Source organism: Sebastes fasciatus, chromosome 22 (assembly GCF_043250625.1).
Source record: "Sebastes fasciatus isolate fSebFas1 chromosome 22, fSebFas1.pri, whole genome shotgun sequence".
Taxonomy (NCBI): Eukaryota; Metazoa; Chordata; class Actinopteri; order Perciformes; family Sebastidae; genus Sebastes; species Sebastes fasciatus.
This window is the reverse complement of record NC_133816.1, coordinates 3968280-3984782: the sequence shown is the minus strand read 5'-3', so window position 1 is coordinate 3984782 and position 16503 is coordinate 3968280. Positions and strand designations below refer to the sequence as shown.

At 41.5% G+C, this 16503-nt stretch overlaps 2 protein-coding genes across 3 annotated transcripts in view; one reads left to right on the top strand and one right to left on the bottom strand.

The window, feature by feature from the left end:
- Positions 1–81: 81 nt before the first annotated feature.
- Positions 82–11415, top strand: majin (membrane anchored junction protein). Of its 2 annotated transcripts, none has more exons than XM_074623053.1 (10): positions 82–216; positions 375–482; positions 4826–4871; positions 4966–5041; positions 5180–5290; positions 5462–5496; positions 6587–6687; positions 8676–8739; positions 10592–10785; positions 11244–11415. In XM_074623053.1, exons 2-10 carry the CDS (start codon positions 382–384, stop codon positions 11281–11283), a joined length of 768 nt encoding a protein of 255 aa, XP_074479154.1. In that variant the 5' UTR covers positions 82–216; positions 375–381; the 3' UTR covers positions 11284–11415. The 2 variants fall into 2 exon arrangements, with proteins under 2 accessions (XP_074479154.1, XP_074479153.1); XM_074623052.1 differs by having other exon boundaries at positions 8673–8739.
- Positions 11416–14759: 3344 nt separating this feature from the next.
- ppp2r5b (protein phosphatase 2, regulatory subunit B', beta) overlaps positions 14760–16503 on the bottom strand; it is a 66261-nt gene continuing 64517 nt past the window's right edge. Inside the window, exon 13 of the mRNA XM_074623045.1 lies at positions 14760–14773. The gene's annotated coding sequence lies outside the window, so the exon portion shown is untranslated. The remainder of the gene's footprint in view (positions 14774–16503) is intronic.

Here is a 16503-nt window from a genome sequence, read left to right as displayed (position 1 = left end):
CCTGCTCTGACGCCGCTGATTGGAAGAAGAGCCGGCCAATCACAGAAAGCCAAGCGACCGGAAGGCGGGAACTCGCCCTGTCCAGCGAATCTCGAGGCGAGCTCAGCGTTTGATTGACAGGTCGCTGTTTTAACTGTTGACGTCCTGGTGGAGGGTGACGTGAGCCTGCTGGACGACCTAACAACTTCATGTGCGCCATCTCCTCTAGACATTACGGTAATTTAAAGGGACAGAGAACCAAGAGTTTCTGACAGTTTATTAAACCAATTCAATATGTTCAGTAATGTTTACATGTATTCTGTGTTTTAGTTGCCCTCTGAACCAACAGTCCATCATTTAATAACTGTTTATTTTCTGATTTATAACCACATCAGGTCAGCCATGCCACTGCAGGCCTTCTCCTTCCCTTTCCCTGAAACAAGATACTTCAGAGCCGGTAGTTTAACCTACAAGTTCAAGATCAGAGCAGGCAGCAGCTTCAGGCAAGACAGATGTTGTTCTTTACACCTTCACAGCCTCGTCTTTATACTTAATGTCTAGTCTTCTTTCCTGCTATGTTCTCCCTTTTTTAGTGAGAGCAAGAAGTATAATATGAGAACGAGACAGCTGATAAATCCCAAGACAGCACAGTCTGGTTGTTTAACTCAAGGTTAAAGATGGTGACAAAATAAATAAGTTAAAGGGACTGTTTGTAAGAATCAGAAATTGCTTGTTAACAGCGACACCTGTGGCCGTGAAATCAACGAAAGTCAGCGTCCTGTTGTTCGCGCTTGTTCTCGCTCTACATAGACATGAACGAGAATCGCTCAACACAGTGAGGCGACACACGTCAGCTAAAACCACAATATCACTCTATATTTCGCCTGCTTGGCAGTAATGTTAGCTGACCAGACGAAGGTCTCTCCATGAATCAATGCTGATCCTAGTGTTGGCTTTTCCTGCCTCAGCCTCCGGGGCTGAAGCAGGAAGAGAAACGTCATCGTCTCCGACAGCAGCCGGAGGGAGACATCGGCACCCGGTCGGAGACGATAACGTTTCTCTGTTCTAAGAATATACAATATACAAAATAAGCTATAAACAAAAATAAACATGATATAAACAGATAGTGCAAATAGTGCAAATATTGCCGGAGTGCAAACAATCAGGTATCAGAGGGAGAGAGAGGGATACAGTAGGGGGTGGTATTTAGAGTGTAAGAAAGAGGGGGGAGAGCCAGTGTCGGCGGGGCAATAGTGTGTGTGTGAGGGAGAGAGTCACAGGGGGGCAGAGGGGCTGTTGGAGAGCCCCACTGCCATGGGGAAAAAACTGTTTTTATGGCGTGAGGTTTTGGTCCTGATGGACCTTAACCTCCTGCCAGATGGCAGAGTCTGAAAGAGATGGTGTCCAGGATGGGAGGGGTCGGCCACAATCTTCCCCGCCCTCCTTAAGGTCCTGGAGGTGTACAGCTCCTGGAGGGAGGGAAGGTTGCAGCCGATCGCCCTCTCTGCAGCACGGATGACCCGCTGCAGCCTGGCCTTGTCCTTGGCGGTGGCAGTGGCGAACCAGACGGTGATGGAGGAGGTGAGGATGGACTCGATGATGGCCGAGTAGAAGTGCACCATCATGGTCTGTGGCAGGTTGAATTTCTTCAGCTGCCGCAGGAAGTACATCCTCTGCTGGGCCTTGCTGATGAGGGAGCTGATGTTTAGCTCCCACTTGAGGTCCTGGGCGATGGTCGTGCCAAGGAAACGGAACGACTCCACTGTGTTTACTGGGGAGCCGCGCCGGATGAGGGGTGGGAGAGGGTCTGAGTTCCTCCTGAAGTCCACTGCCATCTCCACTGTCTTCAGGGCGTTCAGCTCCATGTGGTTCTGGCTGCACCAGGATGCCAGATGGTCAACCTCCCATCTGTAGGCAGACTCATCACCCTCGGAGATGAGGCCGATGAGGGTGGTGTCGTCCGCAAATTTAAGGAGCCTGACAGATTGGTGACTGGAGGTGCAGCCGTTGGTGTACAGGGAGAAGAGCAGTGGGGAGAGAACGCAGCCTTGGGGGGCACCGGTGCTGATGGTCTGGGTGTCGGAGACTTGCTTCCCCAGCCTTACGTGCTGACTCCTGTCAGATAGAAAGTCTGTGATCCACCTGCAGGTGGAGTCAGGCACGCTCAGCAGGGAAAGCTTGTCCTGTAGCAGAGCTGGGCTGATGGTGTTGAATGCGGAACTGAAGTCCACAAACAGGATCCTGGCATAGGAGCCAGGGGAGTCCAGGTGCTGGAGAATGTAGTTGAGGGCTATGTTTACTGCGTCGTCCACAGATCTGTTGGCTCTGTAGGCAAACTGCAGTGGGTCCAGCAGGGGGTTGGTTATTGTCTTTAGGTGGTGGAGCACAAGGCGTTCAAAAGTCTTCATTATCACAGAGGTCAGAGCGATGGGTCTGTAATCCTGAAGACCTGTGGTCCTTGGTTTTTTGGGAACCGGGATGATGGTGGAGGCTTTGAAGCAGGCAGGCACCCTGCAGCTTTCCAGGGAGGTGTTGAAAATCCCTGTAAACACTGGAGACAATTGGTCTGCACAGTGTTTCAGGGTTGCAGGTGAGACAGCGTCTGGGCCGGCTGCCTTGCGGGGGTTTTGTCCTTTGAAAAGCCTGTTTACCTCCCCCTCCTGGATGGACAGAGGTGTGAAGGGGGGGAGGGGTGTGCTCAGGCTTGGTGCTTGTGGAGAAAGCTGGGGGGTGCTGGTGTGAACTGTGTTTACTGCTGGTGGCTGATGGCTGGGGGGAGAGGAGATGCAGTCAGGACTGGCACTTTGTCTGTCGAATCTACAGTAAAACTCATTCAGCTCATTCGCAAGTCGGTCATTCGTGGAGTGGGACGGTTTGGGCTTATAGTTTGTGATCTGCCTCAGCCCTTTCCAGACTGAGGCAGAATCATTGGCTAACCTAACGTTAGCTATGGTTGCATTGTTAGCCCTGAAGGCACTCGCGAGCGTGCATGACGTCACATCCGTTGGACTTTCCTGGAAAAACGTCCTGCATTCTTCACATTAAAAGCAATCTACAGGCTAATAGAGGAAACCCAGAAAGTCTCATAAGGTTTCATTTTTTAGGTTAGGTTACAACCTGTTAACACATTGGCAATAAAAAAATATAAAAAAACGAGTAAAAACGTACTCCCTTTAACGCAACTTACTACTGGCATCATATGAAACTTGAACCTAAGGAATCCATTGGTAGCTTGTCATGAATGAGGTTAAATAACGCTCCAAACTTGCGCTAAATTTTGGTGTGCAGATGCTGAAGAGTGTTGTATAATATTATCGGTCTTTAAATAAGGAAACATTAAATTGCCAGACTAGGGCTGTCAAAGGTAATGCGATAACACGTTAACGCAAATTTGTTTTAACGCATTAACGCAATCAATTTTTCGGAGGATCAAGCAGGCTCAGTTTTTAAAGCTAGAGTGAAGATACAGCGATCTTATAAAACTAGAAAACCTAAGGAATCCATACTAGCTAGCCGCCAAGGAGGCTTAATAACGCTCCAAACATACATTCAATTTTGGCGAGGAAAACTGTCATGGCCATTTTCAAAGGGGTCCGTTGACCTCTGACCTCCAGATATGTGAATGTAAATGGGTTCTATGGGTACCCACGAGTCTCCCCTTTATAGACATGCCCACTTTATGATAATCACATGCAGTTTGGGGCAAGTCATAGTCAAGTCAGGACACTGACACACTGACAGCTGTTGTTGGCTGTTGGGCTGCAGTTTGCCATGTTATGATTTGAGCATATTTGTTATGCTAAATGCAGTACCTGTGAGGGTTTCTGGACAATATCTGTCATTGTTTTGTGTTGTTAATTGATTTCCAATAATAAATATATACATACATTTGCATAAAGCGGTATATTTGTCCACTCCCATGTTGATAAGAGTATTAAATACTTGACAGATCTCCCTTTAAGGTACATTTGCGATTAATCATGATTAACTACGGACAATGATACGATTAATCACGATTCAATATTTTAATCAATTGACAGCCCTAATTTTATTTTACCTGTGCCCAGGCCAAAGACAATTCGAAGTGCGAATCCTACAAGACATAAAGTAGCGAGAGGAAAAGCCTGAAACCTGAAACAGAGACTGGACTCTGGATTACAGCAACTACCGACTTGAGTAATTATTTTTTCTTGAAAGCAAAGCAAAACAGCACAAAGCTCCAAATCCATAAGCCAAACATATACCAGCAAGAGGAAGACTATTGATCGCATCCACTCTTGGCTCCATCCATGCTTCCCTTCCCCTCTTTCTCCTCAAGATTCATTTCTGCAAAGCACTGCAAAATGTTCTTTAATCTCAAAAGCTGGGGAGTTGGGGAGATGGCTGAGCTTCAGGCAAGAGAGAAAAACATTGATCTTCTCCATTTGAACTCCATTCTCTTAACACTACTGCCTTTATACATGTTCTGATGTGTGTTACCTAAGTTTGTCTTCACATTTTGTTTCATCTGCAAACAAAAGAGGATCTAAGGCCCCGTAGAATCGGCCTGCCTTCATTCAGGGATAACGCAGCAGAATAAGAGTACCAAAGAAGACTCATATTTAAACTATACTTAATATTTTAGGCACTCAAGGCTCAACAGCATTACAGCGATAGATCTTCTTACTATTTCACATTTGTGCTCAACAGTCAGCAAAAGACACCCTGATGTATACAATGCCTTATTGTTTTATCAGCTTTACAGCATTTGAAAAAAGTTACTAAAGCTTGAGCTACTGATACTGTATAACAACATCTTTTAAGATGCAAATGTGTTGTGAACATGTTATGATGTATATTTCATCAGTGGAGAGGAGGTTCTGGGAGGAAACTGCTTCGATCAGGAACTGGAGGTAATTATGGATATTGCTTGTGTGTCATTCACACCATTCCTTATCAAATTCCCTTTAACTCCTTCTCTTACATTATCTTCTTCTCTGTTTTCAGGAAATTATCAGAACTGTTCTTGGCAACCTGGACAGTCTCCAACCCTTCTCTAGTGCCCACTTCAACGTCTTCCCTTGTATCCTTCACATCATTTCATTCATCCATCAGTGCATTTATTTGTCTGTCTGCTTTCAGCTACTGATCCTCTACTTGCACACCATTATGATGCTTATTCACCAGAAGTTCCTTGTATTTTGTTAACTGTAACTACCAGATAAGAAGCGGTGGGAGGGAGCGTCCAAGGCTATGTGCAAGCTTGGTGAGAGGAAGCTGAAAGCCTACCCGTTTAGTCTTATCCTCTACCTGGAGAAAAACACGCAGAACGGTGAGGACGAACACACGAGCACACACGAGCAGAAACTCACAGCTTGTTCAGTCGTGTTCACAAAATGCATCCTGTTCTTGCGAGGCGTTACATGTTATCAGTACAAAGACGTGCTCAAGATACAAGATACTATTCAAGCATGTTGATATCTCACATGTATTTATCTTGCAGAGGAAGCGAAGGAAGCAGCGGAGAAGTTGAGCCCAGTGAGTTGTTGTTCTGTTTCTCAGAGTAGAGAGTACATAGTGAGAGGACAGGCTAAGAGTGTTCACGATTTACTATCAAACTGTCTTGTCTGATATGGTGTAGTGTCACTACACAAGTCAAGAGTTGTATATTGTGGAAATAAATACTATGTATGGCAGGCCTATTCAATTGGCGGCCCATTGGGCGAATCCAGCCCTTTAAAGACTTCATTCCGGCCCTTTACGGACTCAGTCTTAAAGCTAGAGTGAATATATTGGTATCACGTGAAACTACAAAACGCAAAGAAACTATTGGTACCAACCATGTCATGTTACCTTTTTGGGAAGGAGGTTAAATAACGCTCCAAAGTTAGGCTCAATTTTGTCGATGGAAAACTGGCATGGCCATTTTCAAAGGGGTCCCTTGACCTCTGACCTCAAGATATGTGAATGAAAATGGGTTCTATGGGTACCCACGAGTCTCCCCTGCTATCTTCCCCCCAAAAACATGTCTAAGTGGGTTCCAATAAGAGAGTTTATTGCTGTTCATCAACGTTACCACTCATTGACGCTGTTACGGACTGTTAAAAGCAACATCATTGTGTTTTTATTTAAATATCTTGCTAACATTCTAAGTTTATGGGTGTTTACGTTGTTAGATTATCAGAAGGTCATCGTTTTATTAGTAGGCTAATTAGCTCATTCATTAGTTATGTCTTGTTAAGCACAGAAATACTTATTTTGTTAAAAGGTTTTAAACCCAGGCTGTTTAAGCAGAGGGAATTTAGGAGAGTCAAACTGAATTTAAAAAAAGTGTTGAATGCAAGATAGTGTTTATTAAAACAACAACCTGTTAAGATTAAAAAGGTTTTCACATTTATATTCCTAGCTTTGCAAATCAGACATGACAGATACAGAAATGTAAATGTCCGGCTCCTTGCCACTTCACTGTTTTTCAAATCTGGCCCTCCTAAAAGGCTGTTGTATCGTATTGTTTTATTATATTAAATGATATAGTGTCCACTCCATGTCATGTATCATGTACAGCACACTACTGCTGCATGTTTTCTATGAGAAAAACGTCGCACAGCCATTCTCCTCTGTTTCTCAGCCCCAGTTAAAGCGCCGTAGAACAGACTCACCACTAGAGGAGGCCATAATAAAGGACTTACTAAATGACATGGAGGCTGAAGGCGAGGATTCTGTGGTTCGGTAAGTGCTGCTCTTTTTCCTACTGTAGAGCTTATCTGTGCTACATTTACTCTTGTTTGTCACATTTAACCTTCCAAAAACTAATGTTTAGAAAATCTTTGCAAATATGACTAAAAACCTACCCTGTGGTCACAAAAATGGCTCCCATGTGAATGAACTTTTGGATTACGTTTTTAAGAGACGGTCTATATTTAACTAAAACCAAATACTTATGGTTGTTGTTGTCGTCAGTTGTAAGTTAATAAACCATTCTCTCTAAGAGGGTTTGGTGATATGACAACGTATACCATTAGACAATATAAATGTGTGACAGTAGAAATACAGCAGGCATTATTGGCTTCATCATGGTTTACAGTGTGCTGTAATGTATATATTAAAATATAGAATAATAGAAAATAAGCAATGATTACCCTTTTTGTAAACATATATGTTTACAAAAAGGGTAATCATTGCTTATTTTCCTTATTCCTCGTCAGTGTGAACAGCATGTATTGTTGTGAGAGTGCTGATGTGGATAATTGGGAGCAGTAAGAGGAAGCTTGTTCACTCTAGCATCATACATTTGTATACACATAGTGTATCAGTTGAAAATAATTGTTCTTATTCATAAAATCACTAAGACATCCATTCTGACACGCTCTAGTGATTTTTGCAGTTATGAAACAGACCGGAGGCGAACGGGCGCCACCTCAATCACACTGACAGTCAGATCAGTGGGGCGAAAATGATGATTTTAAAACGCACACACACACATACTATGAGACAATTGTTATATAAACAGAATCGTCATAGTTTTGAAGTCGAGGTACACACACTCAGATGAACAAACTGTGTAAACATCCAGCAAGCAGCAGCAGCGGGGCCTCGAGCATCGTTACCAGTTCACAGGAAACCAAGTTTCATTAAGCAATTCTCACTGAATTATATTCACCACATTGACCATTACGCTTACATGTGCTTAGAAAGGTACTACACAAGTATAGCACACAGCGTGTGTGTGTGTGTGTGTGTGTGTGTGTGTGTGTGTGTGTGTGTGTGTGTCTACCTGATGCCCCGGAGAGACAGATGGTTTGTTTTTCTGTTAAACCTGCTGGAAAAATGGGAACTGAAAAGAATGAGTTTGTCTGTGTGAGTCTATGAGCAATCACACTTGTCAACAAGGGGCATCTAACAGAAAATTGTTGGTGTTGGCTGAAAAATCCAGCGTTTTCATTTCACGAACATGTAACTAAAGGCCTTTGGAGGCCATGCTGTATGAGCCATGACACCCACCAGTTTAAATTAAAAAAAACACTGACATTAACAAACAAGCATTGATTGTCATGTATGGCATCATTTTCTTCAATGGACCCCGTTCCTATATAATATTTTATACTATTGTTCTGATACACACATTGTGTAAATTAAAATTAAAGAGGATCTCTTGTGCTTTTTTGCTTTTTCCCTTTCCTTAAGTGTGTTATATAGTTTTTTTGTGCATGTAAAAGCAAAGTTACAAAGCCCAAAGTCCACGCCAAAAGGAGTTACTCTCCCCCACAGAAACACTGCTTCTGAACTGCCTGAAACGCCTTGTTTGAAGTCCCGCCTTTTCTTCCGTGACGTGGTGATGTCACCAAGTAACACATTTGCATAATACCTGCCTAGTGGCTAGTTTGGCACGGCCTCAGAAAAAGCTAGTTAGAGCGGAGCTGGAGCGGAGTTCGAAGAGTTCTTGTAGAAACCCAAAATACAAATATGCACCTGAAAATGAGCATAATAGGTCCTCTTTAAAATGCTGTTACAAATTAAATGCCAGATGAATTTAGACACTAACCTTAATGGCAGAAACTGAGATTGAAGAATGAATAGGACTGTATCGTTTAAAGTAAAAAAAAAAAAATTGTTTGACTTGAATAAAGGGGTGTCTAGTTTTATGTGGCGATCATTAATAAAACAGTAATTGTTCTGTAAATGTAAGAATAAACTGTGTTGTGTCCAACTTTCAGCAGGCCCTCTCTGCATTGTCCACATGCAGATAGAGAGGTCAAAGAAGATCCATGGCGTGTTGACAAGGTGATCTCTTTTCATTTACTCAATCAGTTCAGTCTTTTACTCATCACATTTAACTGATATTGTCATTCTCCTAAATGTCAAATGAAAAACTCAGTCATCATTTCAGCCCACAGTTCTTCCGAAATAATTGATTCCAACAGTTCGTCTTCCAATTTCAGTCTAATAATACCCTTTCACTTCCTCTCTACCACATATATAAACACACGCACTTGTAGCATCTCTGTCTGTATTGCAGCCCCAGGCTAACATTAGCGCAGACAGGTAGGATAACAAGTGTGATTAAGGTTAATAATAGCATTACATCAGACACAGAGTGTGTGTGTTTCTGTGTAAGTGTGTGTATGTGAGAGCGTGTGTGTGTTTCTGATGCTTCAGATTGATTAGCAACGAAGTCCCAAAATTACCCTCCGCCCCGCTCCCCACGGCCTTTCATCTCATCTGATCCTGTTGGGTATTTTTTACAGCTGTCCACTCTTTTTCCCCTCACATTTGTTTAAAGTGGAAAAAATGATTTAAACTAATTATGTCAGCCCATTGAGTTACAAGCCTGCGAGCTTTAAAAAGGATTAAGTTTGAACAATGAAGGTGATCGTTAAGTTGTGATGATGTAAACAAATTCAAGAGAAGTGTAGTCAAAAGACCAAGGAAAAATATCGGGTTATCAAATGTACATTTTTATAAATTAATTCCACTCAAATTCAAGCTCATAAAGACACTATGAAACTGGCAAATGGAAGAATCCAATTGACCGTTAGCTTAGCCCAACCACTTAGTGTTGCTAAGTTAAGCTTTCCTTTCTAGCAAAGCACGTATGCAGTTTACAATGATAACAGCGGCAGATTTATGACTCAAATTCATGCTAACTTCCAGACAGAAGTAGACAGAAGCAGGCTTCTCATGGTCAATTATAACATTACACTAACTGGCATAAGCATATTTCATTTGCTAGCTAACTAACTTAGTATCAACTCCATGAATTGGTTGAAAACTCTGTCTCCAGTCTTTAATGTTTTTGCTAACTCGTATGAAAATGAGAAACTTGCAATCGAGTTTTAGATATCCATTCAATGGCTATATACATAATAATCATGCTAACTCAACGCTGTATGATGATACAGAAAAGACTAATGCTAACGCTTACTGGAGCAGCAATTATCTCGTAGCGTATTTAAAAAAGTATATTAAAAAGTGTGGCTACACTGGTTGCCACACAGCTAAACTTTGTTTTTCTAGTGTGCCGTGTAACCTCACATAATGCAGTTAGCTAATCGTATGCAAACTCTTTGCCTTGGAAGTAAGGCTAAGTTATCCCTATAGTTACTAAGCTAGTTAGCTGGGAATGTTAACGTTAGCGGGTTACATGACAGCAGATGAACATTGTTTTCCTTATTCTTGTGCTCCTGTAAGGACGCAAAAATAATGAAGTTGCAGAGGGGCGTGTATGAAGGAGCAAATTTATCTTTTTGGCCTCGAGAGCTGCCACATCTATGCAGCGAAATTTGAAATATTGCTGCGGGACCACCTTTAGCAAGCGGTCTCGGACCGGTGGTTTTGGTCCTCACCAGAGTATGAATATGGCGTTCACAACAGCTCAAATGAACCGCAGTAGAGTTCAATTAAAACGGACTAAATGTTGGCTTGTGAAAGCGCCAGAAAAGACACAACTCCAAACTCTTTTTATATGGATTATCGCTCTTCCTACAGCCCCATGCACACAGCTTCAACGTGTGGAGAAATCCAAAGCTGCAGTAGTTATGATTGGACAATCCCTATTCAAATGATAAATTCAATTAATTTCATATTCTGTTCTATTTTCACTATCATTTTAATTTCTTCTAATCCTCTCCTACAGAAAGCTTCAAGGGGGTTTAAGGAACCCCAACAGAAATCCGGTGTCAACACAGTCAGAGAAAGTGGGACTCCAAGTGAAGTGCATCCTGGGACAACACAGCACATGGGAGAGGAAGAGGAGGAGGAGGAGGGTGAAAATGCAGACTCTGTCCCTGGGACACCTGTGCGGCCGGGGATTTTGACTCGACTGGCCAGGTTGGTATGACGGCACCTTCAACCTGAGCATCCAGTAAACAGTATTTCGCTAGTATGCTACAAACAAAAACTGTAAAACGAACCCAACAGCAGATCAGTAAATCGGCACACAGTGCGGGTAGGATTCATACCTTTGGAGAGATGATGGTGATGTCTTACACCCACAGGAGAAACGAGAGCTAATTGGTACTGCTCATCTGAAAGGATAAAGTTGACAAAGATTAAACTGGATTGGGGAAATCCAGCTGAAATTACAAGATCCCTGTGAAATGTCTGTTGAGACAAGCTGAGACGCCAAATGTCCTTCGGCACATAAAACACTGACATCTCCACATTGACAGAGCACGCCAAACAATCTTACAAAATGTAGTCTTTTTGTAGTAACAATGATATGCAGTAGCAGCCTTATGGGATGAACAGTTAGTTAACTTTCTCTCTCTCTCTCTCTCTCTTTGCAGCCATATCTTCCCCTTCTCCTTGTTCTTCAGAGACTCCTGAGGGACAGGAGATGTTACTGGTTCCAGTAGTGGAAACTCACTGGGGTTTGTTTGGTTAAAGTTCTGCAGTGTGAACAAACAAGTTTTCTGGAATGGTATTTCGTAGTTTTCATCCTCCATTGATCATCTTTTATATTAGCGTCATTATTATTATTATTTTCCCATTTTGCTGAGATTTCTCCTGTTGTTCACTTATTGGAGGGTCTATTTTGTATCAGCTTTTTGTTGTCTCTCTTTATTGATACCATAAGCAAATAAATATTGTGTTTGTTTCCATTGGTTGCTTTTTTTGTTATTTGATGTTTTATATTGTTCCATTATGGATGCAGACCTTGCTATTAGCTTGCCTCACATTATTGTTTTCATAGAATCACCTGCAATAATTGGATCCTCTCTTTTTTTCTTTTTGTAAACCTCTCTTCTTACCACAGATTCACTCTCCTGTGACTTCAAAGATGTGGATATTATTTATATATGAGCTTTTTTTCCCCTCAAAGATCCAACTAAACAGCAGTGTTTCCCATCTTAAATTCTGCTTTCATGATCTGTGTGACCCCATCTGCATTTGATTTATTTTATTTTCGTAAATTCAGTTTTCAGTTGAGAGAGCTCATTTCCTTTGTCTACACACTGCTTTCATTTTTAAGTTTTAATGCAGTTTTTGATTTGTTATGTAAAATGTGAAGAAGCGGGAAGTGGTTAGAGCTTTCCTCAGCAGTGCAGACTGTCAAATGAATTCACGTTAACACATTTCGAAGGCTTTATTCTGGTAATTGTTGTAGACAATGACGGATCTCTCTTAATATTTCCACTCCAGTGCGTGTGTGTTCATAAGTATACACCTTGAGCTTCAGTGAGTATCACCTTGTGGAAACTCCACTTTCCTCCTGTCAATCTACATTAGCTAAGTGTTCTATCTCTGTGTGTGTGTGGGTGTGAGTGTGTGCGTGTGTGTGTGTGTGTGTGTGTGTCTTACAGACTGAAATATTTTTAAATTACTTGAGACTTTACACGCACAAACACACACGTGTATATTTACAGCTGATGTTTGTCACAAAAAAAAACATTTAGAAAATCTGGTTATTGATTAACTTTATGAAAGGGGTGTGTGTGTGTGTGTGTGTGTGTGTATATGTGTGTGTGTGTGTGTGTGTGTGTGTGTGTGCGGCTGCATGCACGTGTCCATGCTTGCATGCGTGTGTTTATAAATGGGGGTAAATGGGTCAACTGGACTAAAACATCATCTTAGAAACAGGAAAACTTTGCCTAATCCTCTCCTTATATTGTCATAGAGCCCAAAATAACACACGTATAATCTTACACTTACTTACACACTTTGACCACACACACAATATCCTGTCAGACGTAATGATACACACACACACATATAGTACTTGAAATAACAGACACACACACATATAACATCATATACTTTCATTCACACACTGCCGCACACACACACACGTACACACTGAGATTAAAATAACAGGACACAAGTGGAAGCGGACACATTAATGATATTATAGTTATTCAAGACACCACGGTTTCCACGGCAGCCGAGAGCGACGGGGCCACTGAGCGATACAAACATCAGTCACCCCGCTGAGTCACACTGGAGAAATGTGTGTGTGTGCATTTCACCGACAGGAGAGTCTCCAGTTTAACAAAGTTCATTCACGACTAATTTTCTCCTGATGAGGTGCTGCAGGCCACTCACATTCATACTCTCTCTCTCTCTCTCTCTCTCTCTCTCTCTCTCTCTGGTTGGCATGGAATCAGCAGAAACACACAACTTACAGTCAACACACTCATAGTTTTGTGTGTAGGTGGGGGGTTTAGGTGATGATGTCACACATTCCGTTTTCCATTGACATAACTAGATTGGGAATGTTTGGGATAGAGGGGCCATAAAATGATAATTGTGTTTTCCTTAGAAGGTGCGTCTGTGTGAGAGAGTGAGAGTGGGAGCCACAGCATCCATCCTGATTCAGGAATTAAGCGAGCACTACTACAACCTGCTCTCGTTAAAAACGTCTTGAGGTAGTTTTGCTATAGCGTCGGAGTGGTGAACAATATTTTATTAATTTCTCTACAACTATGGTTTTTATTGTGGTTCAGAAAGAGGCTTTAAAAGGATTATTATCTGTGTAAGCCTTTAGGGAGATCATGCGTTCAGTCATGTGTATCTGTCTGTCTGTCCACGGCTAATCTGTCATACTACTGGACCCATCAGCCTGTGTTCATTTATGACTGTATGGTCAAGGACTTCTCGTGGTTGCGGTGATTCACAATCTTTTAAAAACCTATTTTATTGACTGTTTTATACCGTCATTGACCACTCACGCCTCTTAAACCCGCAGTAGGCAGAATGTTTTTGGCATCATTTTGCAAAAATTAACCTCTCAGCATATTGTAATTCAAGTGCTCTGAGAGAGACTTCTGCACCTCCTCATGGCTCTATTTTCAGGCTTTAAAAAATCTAGCCTGCGATGGCAGATTTTGGCCAATCACAGGTCATTTCAGAGAGAGAGAGCGTTCCTTTTGGCTGTTAATACAACGGAGGTAGCTGTCAATCACTCACAAACTCCGATCAAACGGTCAAACTAGGCAGCGCTGATCAAATATGAATCAATATTCTGTTACTGTAATGCCTATTTCTCTCCTCAGATGTTTTCAGAAGCATCTTGTAGTGTACTGTTTAACTGTAAAATGAGAAAGTTTGATCTGGCTGGTGAGCGGTGCTTGGTATTTCCTCAACTGATCTCAACATGGCTGCCGGGTCACAAACCTTCTCATTTTACAGCTAAACAGTACACTACAAGATGTTTCAGAAAACAACAAATAAGCATTACAGTAACAGAATATTTATTCATATTTGATCAGCGCTGCCTAGTTTGATCGGAGTTGGTGAGTGATTGACAGCTGCTCAGAGATGGCAAGGCTCCAGCTCGGCTCTGATTGGTTGTTTTCCTCCGGTCTGTGAAATCTTGCGGATGCCATTAGGAGCACCGGAGGACATAGAGGCAAATGATTTTTTTCAGATTACCTGTCTCAGGACATTTTATAAAAATATTTTTTTTAAATCACAATTTTTCCATTTCTACCTACTTCAGCTTTAACTGGCCGGTAGCAGCCACAAGTCCTCAACAACTGCTTCACTGGCAAAACGCATTGCCGGCAATCTGCTTGGCTAAAAACAAGTCTTACCTAGTCTGTTGCAGGCCACATTCTGGCCTTTGTCGTGGTTCAAAAACTTACATCCATAGAAAAGTTTAGTCTCATTTTGAAACCGGAGCATCTGCAGATTAATTCCATACCCAAAATGTTATGATTCGCTAAAGTTAGACACGATTCAAGATGAATAAATCCCCATTTTTGTTATCTTTGCCGCCATCTTGACTGTAAGGGTGCCAGGAGGGACAATTTAGTGAAATTCAACTCTTCTTTGTTTGGGAGGGGAGAGGGAGACACACCTGGCAGAGATCTGCACTCTACTGAGTGCACTTTTCTACTTCTATATTTTTCTCAGTGTCAGCAAATTCCATTAAAAGATCAAAACGAACAATTTGTTACTCTATCTCAATACGTTCGGACTTTCTTGCACTGTCAGTGGCACTCAGCCTCAATTCTGTTAGTTCCTACTGAAGACATAAATCTTTAAAAACAGGACCCAAAGATATGTTTGTTTTTTTAAAGGCTAATTTCCTGAAACAGCTGGTCACTGTAGTTTTAGCAAACGTTAATCAAACACCAGTTAATAGTGGATTTGTTGGGAACTATTTTCAGCGGTGGATTAATACACATATGGTGCTCTACTGAGTATTTACAGTACAGCAGATTGGGGATTTTTGTTTTTACAATTTTGAAATAGATTTTTTCTAATGCCAGAATTGATATACAGTAATTGCTTCATTTGAGTCTATGCAGAGGTAGAATGAAGTTACCACTTTTATTGGTGTAGTCTGATATATTTGACTTCAGCAAATCCCTGACTACATACATGTTGAAAATCAAACATTTTTACTGTATTAATTTCAATATTTTCCAAAGTAAAAGTCCCTAAAAAGTGTATGATTCAACTTTTTCCCATGGTCTAGTGTTAAAAAAGTTAACAAAAAACACAACAAATCGTAATATCGAATCACAATACTTAAAATTCGTAATACATATCGAATCGGGAGATAAGCATATCGTCCCAGCTCTACAGTACAGCAGGGTGTATTGACTCAAAAATAGACTGCAGTGTGTGATGAAGGAACATGTCACCCAGTGAGACTGTGTGGCTCATTGATTTGTTTTGAATAGTTTTTGGACAACAATGGAGCGCTACACATGGAGGACTAAGATATATCAGGCCTTGGCTGAAAAGGCTATATTATTAAGTGGGAGGAATTAATTTAATGTTTTGTTATTTTAATGGGATTTGTTGACAATAAGTCTTTGTCTGTAATTTTCTTTAAGTATTTGGTTTGGGTTTGGTTTTTTTAAAACAAGTGACAGATTCTGCCAGCACAGTTAGAATAATCCAACCTTTTTCCAATCCAACCACACATTTCTAGAAAAAAAAATATACAACAAGTCTCTTTCTTTTGGATTTATTCTCTATTCCATTGACAGATTTTTTTTTTTTTTTGAGGTTTTAGGATTTTAAAAATGTAGACATTCTTTGCAGAGAAATAAGCTTAAGGGCATCAAAACCTATTGTTTCCTGGATAAATTACTTATTACAGCGCTTTTCTTCCGGGAATTGTTTGGAGGGTTCAGCTTTTGTCATTTAAGTCGATCGAAGGTCATAACGAGCGTCTGCAGTTTGTATTTCTGGAGGAATTGCCTCCAGCCGTCCTGTGATGACCTGCTGAGTCCAATACAAGATATAAGACAGATGTGGGGCTGCTGCTGTATGACTGAACACATACAATGATGATTATTGCATCTGGGATCTAACCAAAGTATAGTAAGTTAAAGGAAAACGTGACGCGCCAGTTCACCTCCCGCTACTGTTTTGTGACCGTGATTTTTATCGCATTGTGAGGTCCTTGACTCTTGGCAGTTTATCAAGCTCTGTCAGAGACAAAGATTAAGTCAAGTTTTTTCTTTTTTTGGCCCAATTTCAGTGGGCCATACTGTCTCAGTGGGCTTTATAGACCCACAACGGCAATGATTCCCTAACCCAGCCCAAACTCTCTAGGGAGACATGGTAAAACTCATTGAAAAAACACTC